The following is a 21,052-nucleotide window of genomic DNA, read 5'->3' as shown; positions in this document are numbered from 1 at the left end:
AGCCACAGAGGGAGGAAATACCATCATTTTTGACATTGTAAAGTGTTTTTTATCTTGCATTTATTTTATTTTTTTTTTATTTTTAATTTTTTAAATTTTTTTAATTTTTTATTATTTATTGCATTTATTCTATGGTATTTTAAAATAGTGAATGTGCATTGGAAGGCTTGAGGTGGAAGAAGGTGGTTTTGTGTGTGAAACATTCAGGGTTTTGCATAGTGGCTCTTGGAGCTATCAAGAACAGAGCAAATCTGAGCAGGAGCCGTTCTGGGAATGCACAGGTTGCAAAACCTGTAAGTGCTGTGTTGTAAATGACTAAAGAAGATCTAGGGTGCCAACATAAAAAGGGAAAACAAAACAAAACAAAAAAACAAACAAACTTGAGCAGTTTTAATCACTCGGTAGTTTGTATTTTGTTCATTTCGTACAAGTGGATGTTGATGATCCATGCTATAAACCTGATGTGGCAATGGAGAATATTCACTTCAAAAGTCCTTTTATAGTCCTCTGCTGTCTGTGCAGGCCAGACCTGCTGATTTTGGATTTTCTCGACCAAGCAGAATGTTCCAACACCTGCCCGTGTGTGTGGGTGTTTGCCTGCTTAATGCAAAAGGTATGTGGTGCATAGGAAGATGATTAAGCTAAGGGAAAAAATACTTCTGAGTACACGGCAGAAGACTCATCCTCATTGTTTTAGCTTAGATCAGGCTGAGATCTCTCGACATGAATAAACAGAGCAGCTGGCAAGACGCAGGCTCCCGCCCGGGGCCGCGCGGGCTGCGCTGCGCCCGGTGCTCACGGGCTTGTGCAAGCGCAGCGCCGTCCTCCCGCCATCCCGCGGGCGCTCCCGCCGGAGCCGCGCTCCCGAGGCCGCCTCGCTGCGGCCGAGCAGAGACCTCCTTGGATGAGGATGTGTCACTGTTGTCAGGGCAACTGCCAACAGCGGCGTATCGTGTTTTCTCCTCCTGCGTGGCGTGCTGAATATTTTACCGTGCTGTAGCTGGGAGCAGGGGAGGAAGGTGCCGCGCGAGGGACCGGGAGCTCCGCGCCGGGATCTCGCTGAGCAGGTTGAGAGCGCGACGAGCGGCATCCGAACCTGCGTGCCTTCAATTCGGGCTTCTCTTGGCGGGGAGAGCGGTGGGCCCCCCGCTGCCAAGTGGATGTTGGTATTTGTCAGCTGTTTGCACGCTGCTTACCCGTAGGGGATCTGTTACAAGCGCTCAAATGAGCAGGCGGCGTTGCAGCTAGCTGCTGCGCAGGGGCTGCCCGCTCTACTTTTTTTTTCCCTCTGAAATAAGCAAGGGGGAGCAGCACCATGCCCGGATCCACTGCTGCCCTCCGCCAAGAGAGGCTGAAGAAGACAAGCGCCAGGCCAACCCCGCCGGGCTTATTCACCATTAGCGAGGAGGACGAGCTGCAGAAGAACGGCAACCCCAAAAGGCCGAGAGGTGAGCGGGGGTGCGCAGCGCAGCAGGAGCATCGTCCGCGCTGCTCCTCGGCGCGGAGCCGCAGCCCGGGGACGCGTCCGGGCGCCCGCGGATGTGCTCCGGCACGTGCCGGCGTTTCGGCCTCTTGCGCTGTTATGCAAGCGTCTGTCTCGGGTTTGAGTTAAAAAACACACTTTTTAATAACTCCGTTTTTAGGTAGAGGTAAGCAAAGCTAATGCAAGACCCTTACCTCTACCTAAAAATGAAGCTATTAATGAACACTGACCAATATATTTTCTCTGAAAGGGCTTACAGGGACCTGTAAGAAGAGGCCAGGGACCTGTAAGAAGAGGTGGTTCTAGGCTTGCAGAATACAGAATGCAATACCAGCCTGTCTCGAAGGCAGCTTTGCCCAAGAGGATGTGAAATCAGCTGTACTTCCATTCCTGTGCCTAATTGTTCAGAGACTGCAACTTTGACAAGTTTGACTAAAACGAGGGCACGCTGTGACAAATTGTTACTGCTGGATAAAAATGATTTGTTTGCCGTAGGTGAGCGGTGGTGCTGGAGGGATGTTGGTGTTTGATTTATAGCAGAGGTCTGTCAAGCCTGTGTAGCCACTGTCTATCTTGCATCATGTAATTAATGTTTTCTGCCTGGATTCCAGTGTTTAAATTCTCTGAGTCTGCATCTTGCAGTTGTGATATTTTAAGCTTATACTATTGGATTTTAGATTTTGTTGTTCTTGATCAAGTGATTTACAGTTACGTGAATATTCTTTTTTATTGTCTTATTTGGAAACAAACAAAAAAAAAGAAGTATGAGTTTGTTTGTTTGTTTGTTTACAAAACATCTGTTAGTTGATAGCCTCAGGATAGTGCATCAAATTTCAGATGTTTCCATTCTACCATATAACAGGAAAGACTAGCTAGCAAGCAAACATTTAAATAGCAAATGTATAGCAGGTATATTTACATGGAGCTGGATTGTTTGCAGCTCAAAGGTTATTTTCTTGAAGCAAAAAGTTGATTTGGTGGCTGTAACAAAAGTTCCCCATGTCTGAATTTCTGTGTTTGTTTCTACGATAAAATCTTCTGCTTTTTATCTTGAGAGTAAAGAAGTCACAGATTTCAGCTTCATGATAGCATCTGTATTGCTAGTCTTTGTTAGTGTGGCTACTGTGTCATTCTTGCTCTTCTGTATCTTTTAACCTGCCCATATGAAATGAGGATGCAAATTTTATTGTGAGGTTATTGTGGTTTTCAGTGTTTTAAGAAGTGTATTACTTTCCTTTATCAGCACTGGATGATTGCCAGAGTCAATAGTCCACAAAGCTACAGATCAACAGTTTTCCTGGTTGTTCAGTGCCACGGATAGTTTCCCAGGATAAAAGTTGGTGTTGACTTATTAGTTCACTTTGTGTTGTCTTTTCACAGCAGTCACATAGAGCTGCCTCTCACTTGCCTCTCTCGTTAAAGTTATTTTGATTTCTTTTTGATCATTCTTGTTTTCTCTCATTGCAGTGACATGTGAAAACAAATGCACAGGGTTTTACTAAGGTGAAAGTGAGGTGGCCTTGCTTTTGAATGCTCTTAGTGAGAGAAAGCATGAGAGGTCATGCAAAAGCTTTTTGAAATACGGCTTTTTCTTTCCCTGAATACTTAAAATAGCACATTCTGCCTCTCCGCCACCATTTGCATACTGGTGTATGTAGCTTTTTTTACCTTTCTGCATATTTGAATGCGTGATCAGTGGAAAGGTGGCTAAAGATGGAATCCTTGGTCATATGAAATGCATGTATTCAAGGCTGCGTTCTCCTTTCCCTACCTGATACTGGGTAAGGTCGTAGTGCAGCTCTGAGCAGAAACGTAAGAAGTTCAGAGGATCCATGTGTAGCTTCCTTGAGTCACCCGAGCCCATGGGGTTGCTGCTGTTTTGCAGTGTTGGCTCCGTCTTGGTGCTGGAGCTGCCTTGTTTGCTGCATGCTCAGCGCTCTTCTGCAGCGCGTGTTTTTCTAGCACGTACTGAATTAGTGTCGTCTTCGTGGGAGACAGGCTAGATAATAACTGTTTTTCATCGGCAGTTTCTGTGAGCAAGCTGGGTTACCTTGTGCACTTCAGAAACCCAGGAGGCCTCTAATGGATCTGCTACTCCAAAGCAACAAAACAGTTCACTTCTAGCTAGGGATGTTTGAATATCATCGTGAGTTTTAAAATATTCCTGTTGGTGGGTAGTCCAGATCTTCCTAAAACATTATGGCTTGCTCCGAGTTTGTATGAGAGTTAATACTGTCATCAAGGATAAGAATATTTATGGAGACTGTAAACTGGTTAACAGTTTAGATTTCCTGTGAGCTGATTCAAGACCAGCCATTTCTCAGTGTCCTTGACTGCCTGTACTGTAATCTGAGAGGCCTGGCAGGCATTGAACTTGTTCTTCCAGTGTAAACAAATATTTAAATGAAAATGTCAGGGTTTTTTTTTTTTTTTTTTTTTTCTTTTTTTCTTTTTAAGCTGGAGGTATTAAAAGGCTTCAGTGGTCTCTGCTGCTGTGTGCTTCTGATTCCTTTTACTATGAATTGTATTCACTGCTTTTCACCCTGCCTTAACTTCCTAGGCCCCTCTTCTCGCTTCCTCACACCCACATCCTTACCGAGCTGGGAAATGATTGTTTGGGGAGGATGGAGAAGGCAGCAGTAGATTTCTGCGTTCTTAATCGTGTGTCTGCTTTCATCTGCGTAGCAGGTAGCAAACTAGCAGTTAGAACTAAGCAGGACTGTTTCTGTTTTTTCCCTCCGGTCTCTACCTGAGAATTTTCTACAAGCCTCTGTGTGAATCTCATCTGAGCCTGTGTCTGTTAAAAAGTTTTTTCTTAATATACTAACTTTCACTGGTTTGCTGGCTGAAATCAGTGGTGGAGAGAGTATATTCCATTTATTGTAGATATTTTTAGTAGGTAACTAGTGTTTTTTTCTACTTAGGTACATTACTTGAAGGTGCTGATGTATGTTTTCACAGGGAGTGCTCATGTCAGAAAGGTTGAGTTTCGTTCTCATCCCATAGGCATTCGTAATGAGGCTGTTCCTTGCTGTTTTATTTCATTTGTTGCAATGTTGTAATGTTTTTGGTTTTGTTTTTAACTTTTATTATTACTCTTATTATTTGTTGATACCTCCTGTCTTTTTGCCAGGGTGATAGTTAAATCAAGAAAGTTTTAAGCAGATGTTTGAAATAAAGCCAAGTGAGTTTAAGTGCTCGAATGTCTGGAGAGGTATAAAATAGCACTAAGGGAAAGCAAATGTAGCATCTCCAGCATGTTCTTTGAAGAGATGTTTTTATTATTATATTTGAACGGAGGAAAACTCATGACTTGTTTGTGAAGGCTGTTTGAGTGGTGGGAGTTGTCACTGGTGTCCAGGCTCTGTGGTGCTTAGACAGCCTTTTTCCAGAAGTCGCCCAGGTTATAAATCCTGGGGACTGTTTGTTTCGCAGTTGAAGTCTGAACGTGAATTGAGGATCAGCATCTATCTAAAATGCATATTGCAGGTGTATCTGGTTCTGTTGGGCTGAGCGTTCTTGGAGATCAGTTCACAGACAAGTAATAAACTAAGGTCTCCAAAGGGACATTTTGGATGTTTTAGCATTAGTGCCTAATTTTTCAGTTGTTAGAGCCATGCTTTTGAAGGCACTTAGAGCACGTTTTTCCTTCAAAACATGATTTTAGTTGGAAAAACATTATTTGCTGAAACACCTCAATCTTTTGGAGTGAAAGCCTCCCTCATGGTCATCCTAAATCTCCGTTCCAACGCGGCGTGCCCTTTTCAGAGATCTCCCATTCAAACTGTAGTGTACGTAGCCACGTGTGAAACACGTGCTCTGTTTCACTTGGGCACTGTGTTTGCAGCCCCAGAGCGAGCGCGCCGGGTAGCACTGGGAGCCCCTCTGTGGCCTCTGCGTGTGTTTAGCACCCGCTATTGCCACTGTTGGGGCCCAGCTTTGCTGCTGCCAAGGCACCGAGCGGTAGCAGCGGAGGCTGCTTCAGTCTGCTCTGCCCTTGGCTTTTACCGCGCGCTGTTGTTAGAATCTCCTGCTCTCCTCTCCCGCTATAACACACTGATTTTGTTACGAAGGGCATGCTTTTCAAATACGGCTCTCACAGGACTGCAGAAGCTTATTTTGCACGTGAATTGTTTTTGTTTGCAGTCACCAGCTTTCTGGCAGTGCTGCAACTGCATCCCCAAAGTGGCCAGACAAAACAGGCCCCGAATTGCACACTTAAAGCCTCGTTGCTCCCTTAGAGTTTGTGTTGTGCACGAGGTATGGTGTCTGTGGCTGCAGGTAGCAGTGAACGTGCTTTTTCTATGTAAATCATACAGATATGTCCAAGTAGGCTAATATGAAACTAAAGAAATGCATCCTGTCAGTGCATGAGCTGAGACTGCAGCCATTCCTTTACCTCAGACACAAGCAGTTCAGTTCGCCCTAGTGTGTCCCTCTTCCTCTGCCTTGTTGGTTTTCGTGCACCTGGGATGTAGTCTTAACAACTCTTTCTTGGATTTATTAAATGTTTAAGTGATACACTCTGTCCCTGGAAAGGTGATGGAGCAGCTCATCCTAGAGACCATCTCTAGGTATGTGAAGGAAAAGAAGGCGGTTGGGACGAGGGCACAGAGTGCACCCTCAGCAAGTTTGCAGATGATACCAAACTGGGAGGAGTGGCCGACACTCCCAAGGGCTGTGCTGCCATTGAGGGAGACCTAGACAGGATGGAGACCTGGGCAGAGAGGAACCTCATGAGGTTCAACAAGGACACATTATTCCTGTGGAGGAATAACCTCAGGTACCAGTACAGATTTAGGGGTTGACCTGTTGGAAAGCAGCTCCGTGGAGAGGGATTTGGGAGTCCTGGTTGACAACAAGTTAACCATGAGCCAACAATGTGCGCTTGTGGCCAGGAAGGCCAATGGGATCCTGGCCTGTATCAGAAGGAGTGTTGCCAGCAGGTTGAGGGAGGGGATCCTCCCCCTCTGTTCAGCTCTGGTGAGGCCACACCTGGAATATTGGGTGCAGTTCTGGGCTGCCCAGTACAAGAAGGACATGGAGCTTCTACAGAGGGTCCAGCGTAGGGCCATGAAGATTGATAAGAGACTGGAGCATCTATCATATGAGGAAAGACTAAGCGAGCTGGGCCTGTTTAGCCTGGAGAAAAGAAGGCTGAGAGGAGATTTGATCAACATGTTCAAGTACCTGAGGGGTGATTGTAGGCAGGATGGGGCCAGGCTCTTCTCTGTGGTGGCCAGTGATAGGACAAGGGGTAATGGGTGTAAGTTGAAACATAGGAAGTTTAATCTCCATATAAGGAAGAACTCCTTTCCTCTGAGGGTGACAGAGCCCTGGAACAGGCTGCCCAGAGAGGTTGTCAAGTCTCCTTCTCTGGAGATCTTCCAAACCTGCCTAGATGCCACCCTGTGCCACGTGCTCTAGGTGCCCCTGCTGGAGCAGGAGGGTTGGACTAGATGATCTCGAGAGGTCCCTTTCACCCTCAACCGTTCTGTGATACCTCCTGTTCCCCATGTTTTGAGGGGAGCGAGACCACTTTAGACTGCTGCTGATAGCACCATGTTTCCAGAAGGATCTTGGAAGAGCACAGAAAGGCAATGCTCATATTTCAGGATTATAAACTGGGGCAGTGAATCACTCAAAGAGCTGCCTTTATAATTTTGAAATATTTACAGCAAGTGCATGAAAAGAAATCTCAGCCAGCCTAATAATGGAATCCTCCACCTGCCTATTTAAAAGTGATTAAGGGAGTGGACCTCTCATCTGCTGAGTGAGCACTGCTGTTAATGCAAAGCTGGGCAGATGTGCTTTAGACCTCTGAACAATTGCATCTATTCTTTGTCATCCTGCAAACAAACAATAAAAGTGTTTTTTTTTTTTCCCCCACTCGTGTGGTGCATGGCAGTGCTGTCGGTGTTGATTACCAGCAGATTTTGCCGCTGTTGCCAGGATGATGGTGTTTGTGTGATGCTCGATTCAGCTGTAAGCTTTGTTCATTCAGGGCAAGGAGGGAGGTTTCTGCTAAGGCGGCTGCTGGTGCAATTGGGCTCATGGTCTGCATGTGTCAGGGAAATGTCTGTTAATTGTGAAACTCGGCTAACTTATTTAGTAGCGTTTTTTTCCACTGTGTTTATCATCACACACAAACTTCAGGGATGTCAAAAGAGGTGGGAATTTGGCATCTTTCAAGGGCATTAAGTCGACAGCCCTGGAAACTGAAACCCCACGCCTCTGGGTGTGGGCTGTAGAGATGCAGCGCTATCCCACCCTGCAGAGCCCGGCGCGGGCTGCAGAGATGCAGCGCTATCCCACGCTGCAGAGGTGCAGCGCTATCCCATGCTGCGGAGCCTGGTGTGGGCTGTGGAGATGCAGCGCTATCCCACGCTGCGGAGCCTGGTGTGGGCTGTGGAGGTGCAGCGCTATCCCACGCTGCGGAGCCTGGTGTGGGCTGTGGAGATGCAGCGCTATCCCACGCCGCAGAGGTGCAGCGCTATCCCACGCTGCGGAGCCTGGTGTGGGCTGCAGAGGTGCAGCGCTATCCCACCCTGCAGAGCCTGGTGTGGGCTGTGGAGGTGCAGCGCTATCCCATGCTGCAGAGGTGCAGCGCTATCCCACCCTGCAGAGCCTGGTGTGGGCTGTGGAGATGCAGCGCTATCCCACCCTGCAGAGGTGCAGCGCTATCCCACCCTGCAGAGCCCGTCGCGGGCTGCAGAGGTGCAGCGCTATCCCACGCTGCAGAGGTGCAGCGCTATCCCACCCTGCAGAGCCTGGTGTGGGCTGTGGAGATGCAGCGCTATCCCACACCGCAGAGGTGCAGCGCTATCCCACCCTGCAGAGCCTGGTGTGGGCTGTGGAGATGCAGCGCTATCCCACCCTGCAGAGGTGCAGCGCTATCCCACCCTGCAGAGCCCGTCGCGGGCTGCAGAGGTGCAGCGCTATCCCACGCCGCAGAGGTGCAGCGCTATCCCACCCTGCAGAGCCCGGCGCGGGCTGTGGAGACGCAGCGCTATCCCACACCGCAGAGGTGCAGCGCTATCCCACACCGCGGAGCCCTGTGTGGGCTGCAGCCACAGCAGCGGTTCCACTGTGGGCTCCCACAGCACTTTAAACCAGCCGTCCTTGCCAGGGTGGTGGTTCCCCAAAGGGCACCTCTTCACCGGGGTGCCCACGCGGGCTGCCCGTCCCTGGGGCAGGCGCGTGAGCTGCTGCGAAGGGCTGGCGAGCGGCTCTCCCAGATGGAGTGTCGGAGGTTTTTGTGATGCTTAGCAGCCTTATCCTGCCCATCTGCAGGTGAGGGGAAGGAGTGGGTGGAAGGACGGGAAGACGCAGACTCTCCCTACCGTGCTGGTTGCGCAGCGGGGCAGGGCTGGGAAGCAGGAGAGCCAGGTCTGTCATCCTCTGCCTTCCACCCGCTGCTGCTGAGCCCTGTCTGCTTCCTCCTTCCTGCTGGCCAGAGGCTTCTCTTGAACCCCAAGAGGCCAAAAACGCCCTCGATTCGCCCATCACCATTAGATAAAAACAAACACCTCCCAAGGTACCTGGAAGATGTAATGTTTCTTAACCCCATGTTCATAGCCCAGTCTAGAATCGTTGGGAGTGCAGAGGGAAGCTGTTTCTGGAAAGCTACTGCAAAGCTGCCTAATTCGTAGGGTTTTGCCTTTCAAAGCTATTGGTGCTGGAGGCTGTCAAAAAAACTTATGAATAATAAAGACAAAGTGCTCCTCACACGAAGCAATTTATTTTTAATGAAACAAGGAGACCCAGCTGAAAGTCTCGGGAATAGCTGAGAAATATCTTGAGCCCATTAAAGCTACTCCAATCTGCTCCTTTCTTCTGGCTTTCAGAGTCAAGCTCCCAGGGTTGAGCACTGGGCTTGGGCTGTAACTCAGTATGTTCATCAGGGTCCTGAGGGTTTGTCCCTGCTGGGCCAAGAACTGTCTCATGCTTCCTGGTGGTTTCAGCCCAGCTGTGCTGGTTCTGGAGGAGATTGCTCAAATATTTTCTTGACTGACCATTTTTGGAGAGGAAAGCAGCGTGTGATCTCTGTGTGCTCAGGGAGCATGCCTGATGCTGTGGTTTGCAAAACTCCCAGAAGTATGCCTGACAGCCTTCAACTTCAATAAGGTATTTGTTAACATGGGTCCAGCTTGACCTGGCATGCGAACTGAGAATAATCTCAATTACTGAGAAGATTGTGTTTTTGCAAAGTAACTTCTGTAAGTAAACCTAGATATTTCAACCGAGATATGAATGATCTTAGAGCTGTCAATGTGAGAAGTGGGTAGAGCATTTAATTACAGTGTTCACAAGAGAAAATGCTTCTCAGAGTTTCAGAAAAAATGAGCTCAGATTAATTCAGACAGCTTTTTTGAAACCCGTATATAACATGGAAGGAATTCCACCTAAGGAATATTGATAGTAAAATGTGGAGTTTCTTCATCATTTATTGTTATCGCTGTAAAAAGGGGCCCGCAAAGGCTTTCCTCTAAAAACAAAGTCTCACTTTCCTCTGCGTGGATGAGGAAAGCCTTTGCGGGCCCCTCGGATTGTGCAGAACTTAAATGAGTGCCAGCTCGGCCTGTGTTGCTGCTGGCTGGGAGCGAGCGTGGCTGGACCCCGCTCATTACCGCGCTGAGCTGAGCCGCTGGCAGCACCTCATTTCCCTCCTGCCCTAGCTCAGTGTGTGCAGCGCTCTGCTCTGCACAGAGCACTGATCCTGCCCTGCCCCTTCCCGCCCCAAATTGGGTCTGCAGCTGGAGAACTCGTTTTTCTGGTACTGCGGATTAAGAGCTCTAAGCGGAAGCATCATGAAAGAGGGTTTTTGTACTATTATCAAAAGTTCCTTCAGAAGTGACTTGCAATTTTGAGTTACGCTAATGAATTAACCCAAACTATCCAAGCTCAGACCACAATAATAATGTGTCAGGAGAATAACTACCATGGTTCAGTTTGCTGTATTTTAATGAACTAACTCGCTGTTGAAGGCGCGTCCCGCAATCCACTGTTTTTGCCACCCAGCGCTGCTTTAACCTCATGCATGAGTTTCACCCACGTTGAGTTGAAACATGATGTGAGTGGATGCTAATGTCTGTGGGTCAGACCTGAATAATAAAGATGATGAAGACTACAGGCAATGTTTTGTCTGTGTTTTATTTACTAATTAAACCTCAGAAATGAAATTTGGGAGTAATATAAAACCTGAGCTTTTACATCCTGTTCCTGAGGCAAGGTATTTCTGTCTTCAGAGGAAAGGAATTGGTTTTACCTGATTCTACAGGAACATCCTATCTCGTTGATTTATGGATTTGATTGTGACAGCAAGTGAACATCCAAATTGTTCCTTAAACTGATCTTAATTATCTGTTATGTGTAGATGTAATGACAGTGGTTTGTCAAGCTCACGGTAGGAGTTATTAGGGCTAGAATGCAGATACTTATGTTTCTTTTTCATAATAGCTATTTCAGGAACACTGAGTAATACTGCCTTCAAGTATTTCTGGCCTTCTCCTGGGCTTCCCAGTTTCTCTCCCTCGCTGTAGAGACGACCCATTTTTTCTCATAGGTTGGCCAAGCTTCTGTAGACTTAAGCTCATGTCAGTGGCATTTTAACTTATGGAAGCTTTCTCTGCAGGTGTCAAAAAAGGCAGACTGGGTTTGGGGTAATCTGTCTGGGGAGTTTCTTTAAAGAGAAGTTAAGAGTTTGAGCAAATTCACTTCCAGTGTCTGCTGAGACTGGTGGGAAGCAAGATGTGGAGAATAGCAGAGATTCCAGGAAATCCTCCAGGTGATACTTCCTTCACTTCTGAGCTGTAAAAGTCAGTTAGCTGAAGGCTTTTTACTTTGCTAGGGCTAATGTCTGTAGACCTAGCTGCAGGGAAAGCAGGAGTTTCCCATTGGGAATGGCCACCTAGAGCTTAGCCAAGGCGGCTGACATAGCAATCCCTTATTTCCCTTTGCTGCTGACCTCTGCTTGCTTCCTTGTTGGGATTAAGTTAAATTTTACAACTGCAGGAGCAGGTTGTGGATATACAGTTGTTCCTTAATGCTAGTGAAAGGCTTTCAGGAGTGTGTGTGTGTTGGAGGCCCGGTTTACAACTGACTTGAAGAAGAAGTGAAGAGTTGGAGAGGTTTAGAGAGACACCAGCAACCCAGAACTTTAACAGCTCACGAGAAATGCTCGAGGTACTGGAAGTCCTGTGCTCAGTGAGGCACTTCAACTCAGCTTGTAATACAAAGAGCAGATGATCAGCAACCAGGCTTTATTTTGCTTGGGATAGGAAGATGAGGAAGTGGGGTGAAAAAGCAGCATCCTTTCAAAAGTAATATTTACGTGGTATGAGAAGACTCCGATTTGGGAATACTATGGTAGTGCCAATGTCTTGGGCTAAGACTGTCCAACTAGATAAGTCCCGAGGAGAGTCCTGTTTTCAAACAGTTAAATAACTCAGTTTTAAAGCATCGTTTTAAAGGTGCTCAAAGGCTTAGTTTTTCCATTCTTGAAATCCATCTCTTTCAGCTTCATTTTAGACTCCTGCCCAAGCAAGGTTTATTATGGAAGTGCTGACAGAACTCAATTCGCGCTCTTGTAAGTAAGTGTACAAAACTATCTTGTTTCCCAATTCTGCTCCGGGAAGCGTTTCAGAAGGCTGTCTTGAAAATGCAGGTTTATCCAGTTCTCTGCCCTTGACGTGAGGAGTCATCCTTCCGTGCAGCCAGTTGTGCTGCTTGCCTTTTTCTCTCTCTCTTTTAGAGGGTTTCACATTGCCTGCGTGCTGACTAACACAGTGATAAAAGTTTCAGTGCCGAGGTCTGGCTCGTGTGCTGAGACGCTGTGAATGAGATCAAATGTGTCTGAGCTGGTTTTTGAAGATGGAGATGGGATGTCAGTGGAGTTGGTGCCTGTGGGTTTTTTTTAACCTCCCAGTGCAGCAGTGACAGTATGGGGGAGAAGAAGCTGCTGAACTTTGCCTTTCAATCCTCTGTCATTGTAACTGCTGCTGTTTCCTCAAGAAATGCTGAATGAGGAGCACAGGCCCCATCTTGGGTGTGCAGTTCGCACGTGCTTGCACATGGGAGATGCAGTTTACACAGTTTATGTGGGTTCCAGTTTGCTAGCAGGAAATACCACACGACTACCTTGCTCTTTCTGACTCTCCCAGCTGAGGAAGATAGAAAGTTAGTAAAAAATCCTTTTTGAGCCAGCCAGCTCCGGCTCTTGTGTTTTAGTTGCAGTCTGAACTACAAAATAAAAAAGAAAGGGGATGAAGAAAAAAAAGCAGATGGCCGTGGCCATCTGTAAACCAGAAAAGGGCAGTAACAACCAGCTGCTGAGCGAGGTATTGGCAGTAAAGCTGAGCTGCAGGCGAAGCAGCTTGTGCCTGTCCCTGTGCCTGGGCTATCAGCATTTTGGGATGCTCTTACATCCCTGGTCAGTTTTTTTCAGAAATACTGTATAACGTGTTTATGTACTGTATGGTGGGTTTTTCTGTCACAAAGTAATTCTGTAGTTTAAGCAACAAAATGGGTGGCAAATGTTTATGGAGTCTCTGTTGGCTTTCTGTTGCTATGAGGCACCTGGATCGCTGCTGTAACCCAACAGTGGGCTGCAGATGCTCAGGGTCAGTGAGGACTACAGAGAAGCTGGACTTTTCACTGCAACATGTTTAACGTAAATCTTTCTAGTCAATTGAAAACTATTAATGATGCTACAGAATGTAGTAATGTAATGATGTAATGTAGTAATGTAAAGATGTACAGAAAAACAGTGCTATGAAGGTGATCCTCGTACCAGTGTGGTGCTCATGGATGACTCCTGTTTCTGTCAGGCTTTTGTTTAATCGCTGCCCTCGGAGATTTCACTCTTTTGCAGTATCTGCATAATGAACACTGTCCTGAGACTGAGTATGGCTGTGTTGCCTTTTCCCCTCCTGTGAAATGAAAACAGCATCTCCATGATTACAGTGTCCTGGAGCTCTGAGCCTGGGCCCCTGCATTCCCAGGGACGCACTTGTTCATCCTGCAAACTGGACCTGCTGTAGCTTGGCTGCAAATAGTTTACTTTGTGAATAGTGGCACTGCCACTAGCCCTCGTTCTCGGCCACTTCTCCGTGGCCACAGGGTATCGTGCGGGACCTGCTTGCTCGGTGGCCCCTCTGAGCCAGGGTGAAGGTGCAGTGAGGAAGGAGGCCAGGAGTGGGCGAGTGAGCGAGGCTCGTGATGAAGCCCAAGGGGGTGCAGGTAGAGTGCACCACGAGGAGGCGAATACCTGACTTGGTGAAAGCGCATTTTCAAAGTAACTGCCTTTTGTGGAACTGGTCATTAGAAAAACAGGTATTGATTAACAGCCTGTCGTCAGAGACCTGCACTGCCCAGACTGCCTTTATTGCATTTGTTCATGAAGTTATTGCGTCTTAGAGTAATTGGTGATAGGAAGTCTCGTGTCTTGTCACATTTACAGGAGCAATTTCTTGCTCCCCTCTCAGGGAAGGGGAGCCTGCTTTGTTAGGACCTGCTGACAATAATGCTTAAAATTATTAGTGAGAACTTTCCTGTCTGACTATAATGTTTCTGGCTAAATAGGCAGTATTGAATATTACTCTAAAAAAACAGCCAGACAGTGAGGTTTAAATTACCAAATTTAAGCCTCACTTAAGCCATTTGGCTTATGACCAAACAGTGCATCTACTTCCCACTCTCTGTACATTTTTTTTCCTTTACTTTGGTCCTGATTTATTTGGTTGACCTTTTGTTTTTAAGTTCTATGTATTTCAACTGTGTTAATTATGTTATCTGGAGGCTATTTATGTGTAGTGTAATGTGTATGTACCACAAAATGGCAATTACGCTTGTTTATAGCTGGTGCTTGTTTTGTGTTTCATCCTTGTTTCCCAAATAATGGGTCCTACTAGTGGAAAGTTTGAGTAGGAAGGTGCTCTTCAATCAGCACTGCTGATACTTACAGGTATTAAAAATCTAATGGGAGCTTGTTTTCCTGGTCTGTAACAACTACGGTTGTGCAACTTAAAGTGCTGACGCCACCTGCCAAATACCTTTACTCTGTGCTGCTTAAAAGTACTGCAGTAATGGACTGTATTTTACATTTTTCTTTTTAAGATGAAAGTAAATAACGAATGAGGAAAATAAGTTTGTGCATGCCTTCAGGATTAACTTGGGCTTCCTACTGAAAGAGAAGTTCATTCGTTGTGGATTTCACTCGCTGATGAGCACGTGAAGCCTTGAGGCGTATCGTGATGGGCCTTTCCTCTCGTTTCTGACGCTATGTTTGTCAGTGATGGGCCCTGCCTCCCGCTTCCCCCGCGCTGTCCTTGCTACGAGCTGGTTGGGCCGGTGCCTGGTCTTAGCGGCTTGGGTGCTGGCGCTTGTCGCGTGGGTCTGGTTTGGCGGAGTGCTGGGGCAGCGCCTCGCGCTGGCCTGACAGACCTGACCCTTCTGGGGGACTTCTTAAAGTCAGCTGGTATGAGTCAGCTGAGGCACTTTCCCCATAGATCTCTCAGTTAAGGCCGACGCTGAGGTAGCGTTTCTAAGCCTGGCCTCCATGGCAAAGCAGGAAGCAAAGCTATAGGGAAGGGCTTAGGGGAAAAAATGACTTTTTGTCTTGTGGAGAAGTCTCTCTGCTTGGATCTGCCCTTGTACAGCTGGGCTCACAGCCCTCACCGCCGTGTTAAGGTAGAGGAAGGGCCATCCTTCCCACGCAGTGACACATCTGAGCAGATGAGTAAGGTAGTAAATTTGACCTCTAGTTTTCAGACTTGGAGCACTTCTTTTTCTTTCTTTCTTTTGATAACAGCCTGAAAATAATCTATTCCAAACTTTTCTGGGTCTCTCCAACTTTATTATTGAACTGAACTGCATTTTGTAATTAGTGGTCTCTTTTTTTCTTGAAAGCAAATAGATGTATACGTCCATTCTGTGCACACATTACAGAGATTGAGAAGGCTTCTACACGCAGATCACTGTGCTACTCAAAGGTGCCTTGAAGAAATTGCTGCTGTAAGTTTTTGGGTTTTAGTCAGTCTTTTTAATCTGTTCATCTTCTCAGTTAATCAATGTGTCTACAGATATCCCATTTCCATAGCAGTTTCTCAGAACATTCCGACTGTACGAACGGGCGCCTAGGCCTCGGGGGAGCGTGGGGTGCCTGGGCCGCTGCTCGGCGCAGGGCTGTCACCAGAGGTTGCAGGGCTGCAAGGAAGAACTCTGTGAAGAAGGAAGAAGCCACAATTAGGAGCATTTCATCCCTGAAATCTTTTTTTTTTTTTCACTTCAAATTTATTTGAAACGATTGGGCTTCCCAGGAGATTGCACGCTGGCCATTTTGGAGCGGTGTCTCTGTTTACCATTTAGCCCTTCTGGCTTTTCAGGTGCCTCGTAGTTTCCCAAAGATCAAAGCTGTGCCTGTGTGAAACAGAGGCACCCCACTGCCAAGGATCCAGGCTCCTTGGCGGTTCTCATGCCATTAGCAGTAAATGGCTACCCGTCTTAAAAGCCATGCTGTCAATTCATCATCTTGCTTCAGCTGTGGAGACCTGGCACTGCATTTGAGTCTCGTGTGTTTCATTTATTGCAAGCAGTACATCGTAAGTCAGAGAGAGGCAGTAAAAACGGATTGTGAATGTCAGCCAGTGTGTGGAAAGTTAGCACTGCGAACACAAAAGCAAAAAGCCACTGTATTAATGCAGTTAGTCTGCGCCTTAGAGGTACCATCACAAGAAAACAGAGTGGTAAATTCACTCCTTTAATGTGTGATGTCTATATTCTCCGCTATTTAATGATGAACTGGTCTCAAAAGGTATTGGATGGCTTTGAGGGCTTGGGATTTTTCTTCTTTCTTTATTGTGGCAAATACTTTACCTTCTGCTCATGAGATTGCTGCTTTAGGGTCAGGTTTTGGCTACAGCTTACTAAAGGCCTGAAATAACAAATTTGGGAAGTATTTCATGTGGTACTTGCTCTTCCAGCTGAGCCAAATATATTGAAGAGCTGCTGCAGGGTTATTCAGGGTTATTCAAGTGAATGTTTTCTGAATCCACCCCCAAGTGCTGCCCCTCTGCTCAGCGAAGCTGGGAATGTGCCGCTCCGCTGCCGGTGTAGCCAGGAACCACCCCCTGTCCATAGTGTTCTCTGTATTTGGAGAATACAGGAGGTCACGGCTCACATTTCCAAAGGGCTACATCTCTGCCCTGGGTGCGTGAACTGCAGTGTGTGTACAGCATTTTGTGGTGGTGTAGAAAAACATTATTTTGGAAGTGTATGCGTTTCCTAAGGTAAATGTCCTCCCTCCTGGCCTGTTAGCTGAATTCCTCTTCTTTCCAGTGGTAACAGACAAACGAAGCTATTTTTTTTTTTAGCTCCTGTAACCCACTCTTTCAGGGACTAGTGAAGTGATGCTAAGAAGATACAAGTAATTTTCATATTAACAACAGCAGTTAGCTGCAAGTTAGGAGTCTTATTTTAAGCTTTGGGATTTCATCCATATTTTTATTCTTATCTATGAAACATAAATACTCTGCTTTATGCTAATTTCTTGCAATTAAGGAACTTACCTATTTTTGCCCAGCATGGGAAGCCAGGAATATTTGGACAGCCTGATACTAAACAGTGTATCAGACTGTGTTGCTTCCCTGGTATACAAGTAATATATAATAATAAATAATAAATACAATATATAATAATACATAATAATTTACATAATATGTAGTATTAATACATAATAAATGTAGGGAATAACTTTTATCTCTTCGTGCACTGCGTATGAGCAAAGCAAATTTCAAGCTCGAGCGGAAGTTTTAAGTTTTATCACAACATATTAATCAAAACAGTTTTTTTTTAAAGTATGGATTCTGTAGATACAAGACTGAAACCCAAGTGTATGCAATTGTTTTAAGCTTTTTGCTGTAATAGTACTTGAAAGCAAATTGCTGTCCTAAGTTCATAACTGCATAGTTGATGGAAGTTCCTTTGCCAAAACTATCAAATGTGTGAGGATGAGTAAAAATGATGAGTCTGTGCATTTAGTGTGTATGTTGTTGGGTACAGAGGGCTGCCTTCAGCATCTGATGAGCCTTCTCAGACTGCCTTGGTCATGTTCAGACCCTGCTGTTCCTGTCAGATAGGGATGGGATTTCTGAGGGCTCCCAGAAAGGTGCATTGTTCCTCTTCCTGGAATGGGATCCATGGAGCTTCTGGTGTCCTTCAGCTGCCATCCAGTTGTTACCTCTCGTGTTCAGGCTGTAGTTTGCCTTACCCAGGTTGTTCCAGGACAACCCTCAAAGTAGTTAAACTTTCAAAAGTGCAAAAGGCATTTTCCCCCTAGTTTTTATCCATCACACTTGGCTCTTCTCAGGGAAAAATAAAACAACAATCCATTTTCAGCATGAGCTGTCAGGATCCCAAGGCACTCGTGTATCCTGCTCCTTGGTATCCTATGTACTCATTTGCCCTTCAGTGGGAGGGCAGCACCCTGTGCATGCAGTTGCAGACACCTATGATCTTTGCAGCAAAGGACTTAAAAGTTTCAGTGAAGATTGACAAAACCTTATAAAAAAAAAAAAGACTGTTTTTCTTTTAGGGAATAGGGTAAAGGAAGGGCAGAGCTCACACACAATGAGCCAGGAGCAAAGCCAACAGTAGAGTCTTGGAGTCCTGACATGCCCTTAATCTCATGCAACAGTGAACATGAACTTCTGCAGGAAAAAAAATGTGGCTTGTGTTCTTATTGCTGTGGCTGAAAAAGAAGTGAATACTTGGTCAAATTAACTAGAGATTTTTCGGTTAACGCACTGGAGGAATTTCATGAGGACCTCAAATCTGCAGTAGAAATGGATGCCTTGTCATGAGAGGTTTCGCTCTCTGAAATCCTAGCTACCAAAAATGAAGCAACCAAAAATATCCATTCATGCTCTGACACATGAATAGTGAAAAAAATTTGAATAACTCTGTACACATATGATAGATAGCAGATGGACTGATTTATTATGGTGACATTTATAGACACAAAGGGAAGAGCAGCACTTCTATTTTGCAGTTAATTACACAGGATTATGCAGTTTCTCACAGATGTGAGTGTTTATAGATCGAGGATCAAGTTCCTAAAATACTACCACAAAGTAATGCTATTTTTAGTGTCTTCTAATTAATACTGGTGGATGGAAATAGGATAATTTTGTACAGCCAAATCTCCTATATTTACAGAGGTTTTATTTTAAGGTATGGTTTGTAGGTCATGTTATGCTATGATGAAGGGAGATGAAGCGTAGATTTTTATTGACTTGGAAAAAATTGCTTTTTTTTTCCAGATATTTTGCCCCCCACCCCCGCCCCTAAATTTAAGGCAGATTCCCAATATAGTGGTTAATAGAAGTAGAGATGCTACCCGTGCAGGCTCCCCAGGAGCACTTTGCCCCTGCAGCCCTGCCAGAGCTGTACTCTTCTTTCAGGCAATTTAATACTAAGTGTCACCTTGCGTAGGCTGTCCTCTTAGAGCAGAGTGCATCTTTGGGACAGCATCTTAAGTGATCCTGCTGTTTTAATCATTTTCCTTTTACTTCATAGTCTCTGTTTAACGCTTTCTTTTCTTGCTGTACTGAACCTTCACAGAAATCGGCCTAGAAAGTTAAGCCCTGAGCTGTGGCAGTGGCTTCCTCACTAAACAAACATGCCCACAGTGCTGTAAAGTCATCGTTGTTCGGGTTAGAAGTGATGGAAAACAGGATGAAAGCTGTGATAGTGTAGACTGATGTGTACACCTCAAAGGTTAATGACTGCCCTTGAACATACGGGAGACGAAGGCCGGCGTTGGGAAGTAAGGAAGAGCCTCCAGCTCTTCTGCTCCCCTGTGCACTGACTCCAGGAAATAAAAAAGGGGCGAGGGAGTCATGACTGATAAGGGCAAAACGCTCCCTGCGCTTCCTTTGATGCCCAGGGTTTTATGGCCGCGCGCAACAGCCCTTCCGGCAGTCGTGCCGGCTGCGGGAGTTGTCCTCCTCTTCCCGCCGCCCCTGTGGCGAAGGGTGACGCGGGGCTGCTGCTCCAGGGCAATCCTCGGCTAATCCGGGGAAATCCGTTTGCCTCGGTCAGTCGATACAGGCAACGATCCCTTTACCCTGGTTGGGCTGTCTTCCTGGAGGTAACTTGGAGGACAGCGTTAGCTAGGAGGACATCGGCCCCTCACTCTGGAAAGGCTAAAATGCATTAGCTCTGCTCACACTGGGAAGCGTACACTTGTCCTGGTGCCAATATATCAGAATTCCTTTGGAAAGGAAATAGCTGCAGTTTTACAGAGATCATCCTTGGAGTCTTCAGCTTATTAGCCCGTCTAGCGCGCCCCATGCGAGCCGTGCCACGGCCTCACCAGGGCCGGGTGCCTGTGTTGGTGTCTGCTCCCCGCGAGCGCTGGGCTCCTGTGCTTTGAGCTGCCGCCTGCTGAGAGGCCCTGTGGGCCCCGACGTGGTGGGGAAGGATGGCTTGGAAATTAGCCTCGAATTTGACAAGGGATTGAGGAATCTGTCTGGCACACTGAGCTGTGCTTAATCTTTGATCCCTCTAACTGGTCAGCCCGCTGGTCTTTAGTCTTTTAGCTCTTCCGGCTTGTCGTTCCTTCTGTGATCTAGAAAAATCAGCTGTTAGCTCTTCCTGATCTCTGCAGAAAGAATAAGAAGTAAAAACTTGAGAAACTCAATAGGAAAAGTATCTATGAAGCAAACCTTGGTCTCACATGATTATAAAATCAACCGACTATATTTCATATTAAAAAAAAAGGAAAAAAAAGAAGCCTTTATCTGTATTTGACCTTTCCTTAGAAATCCTGGCCTAGTATTCCGAGATGCCTGTTTCCCACCAGCCTGATGTTTTGCACGCACACGCACGCCTGCCAGCTCCGCAGCGCAACGGCTTTCCACAGGCTCTCCCTCTGAACCTCAGCTAAGTCCCGCTTATTAAAACTCAACCTCAGGCCCAGAAATCCAGCTTGCTCCCTCTTCTCAGCCCCGGCCTGTCGCCCAGACGAGGGTCTAGCCCTCCCTCGCAGCAGCGCTGCGCCGGCCCCGTGGCCTGGATGCGCGGGGCGTATGTAGGGCAGCGTGCGGCCGCGCGGCGCCACACCGCTGTTTGTGGCGCCGTGGCTCCCGCTGCGGCCGCTGGGGCGGGCGGCACGTGCTGCGCGTGCGCGCGCGGCCCGTTCGGCGGTGAGCGATGCGGCTTAGCAGAGTGCTGGTAGCGCACATGCTTTTCAAAAAGCTCTTAATGTAACGCTGCAGCCCATACAAATTAATCTGCTCGACAGCATGAATTTTCACTTTCCTTTTTCTAATGTAATTGTGTGCTCAGTGGCCTGTGCATTAGAGGGTGAATTAGCAAGTTAATTTGCCCTGGAAGTTAGTGAGAGAATTGCTTTTACATCCTCAGGCTGTGTGAGCCCAACTGCAATGTGAGCGTATCGCAACGCAGAGACGCTTTTATTTTTAGCTGTGCTTAGGGGGCTTAGCTTAACCTGTTCTCAAGTTAAATTTGTAATTATTTTACAGTCAGTATCAGTGCTTTTTTCTAGAT

At 46.5% G+C, this 21,052-nt stretch overlaps 1 protein-coding gene across 7 annotated transcripts in view; it reads left to right on the top strand.

The window, feature by feature from the left end:
• The first annotated feature begins 1,269 nt into the window (after positions 1–1,269).
• MAP7 (microtubule associated protein 7) overlaps positions 1,270–21,052 on the top strand; it is a 97,117-nt gene continuing 77,334 nt past the window's right edge. For 3 of the 7 annotated variants that reach the window (XM_088529868.1, XM_088529867.1, XM_088529866.1), the window contains exon 1: positions 1,272–1,448. In XM_088529868.1, coding sequence (XP_088385994.1) covers positions 1,316–1,448 — 133 coding nt within the window. In that variant the 5' untranslated portion in view covers positions 1,272–1,315. Of the gene's footprint in view, positions 1,449–21,052 lie in introns of all 7 variants that reach the window. The other 4 variants (XM_088529863.1, XM_088529862.1, XM_088529865.1 and 1 more) reach the window with 2 other exon arrangements.

This window comes from Tinamus guttatus, unplaced genomic scaffold (genome assembly GCF_059628265.1).
Source record: "Tinamus guttatus ecotype Peru unplaced genomic scaffold, ASM5962826v1 Tinamus_guttatus_pri_ptg000351l, whole genome shotgun sequence".
Lineage (NCBI taxonomy): Eukaryota > Metazoa > Chordata > Aves > Tinamiformes > Tinamidae > Tinamus > Tinamus guttatus.
This window is presented reverse-complemented; position numbering and strand designations above follow the sequence as displayed.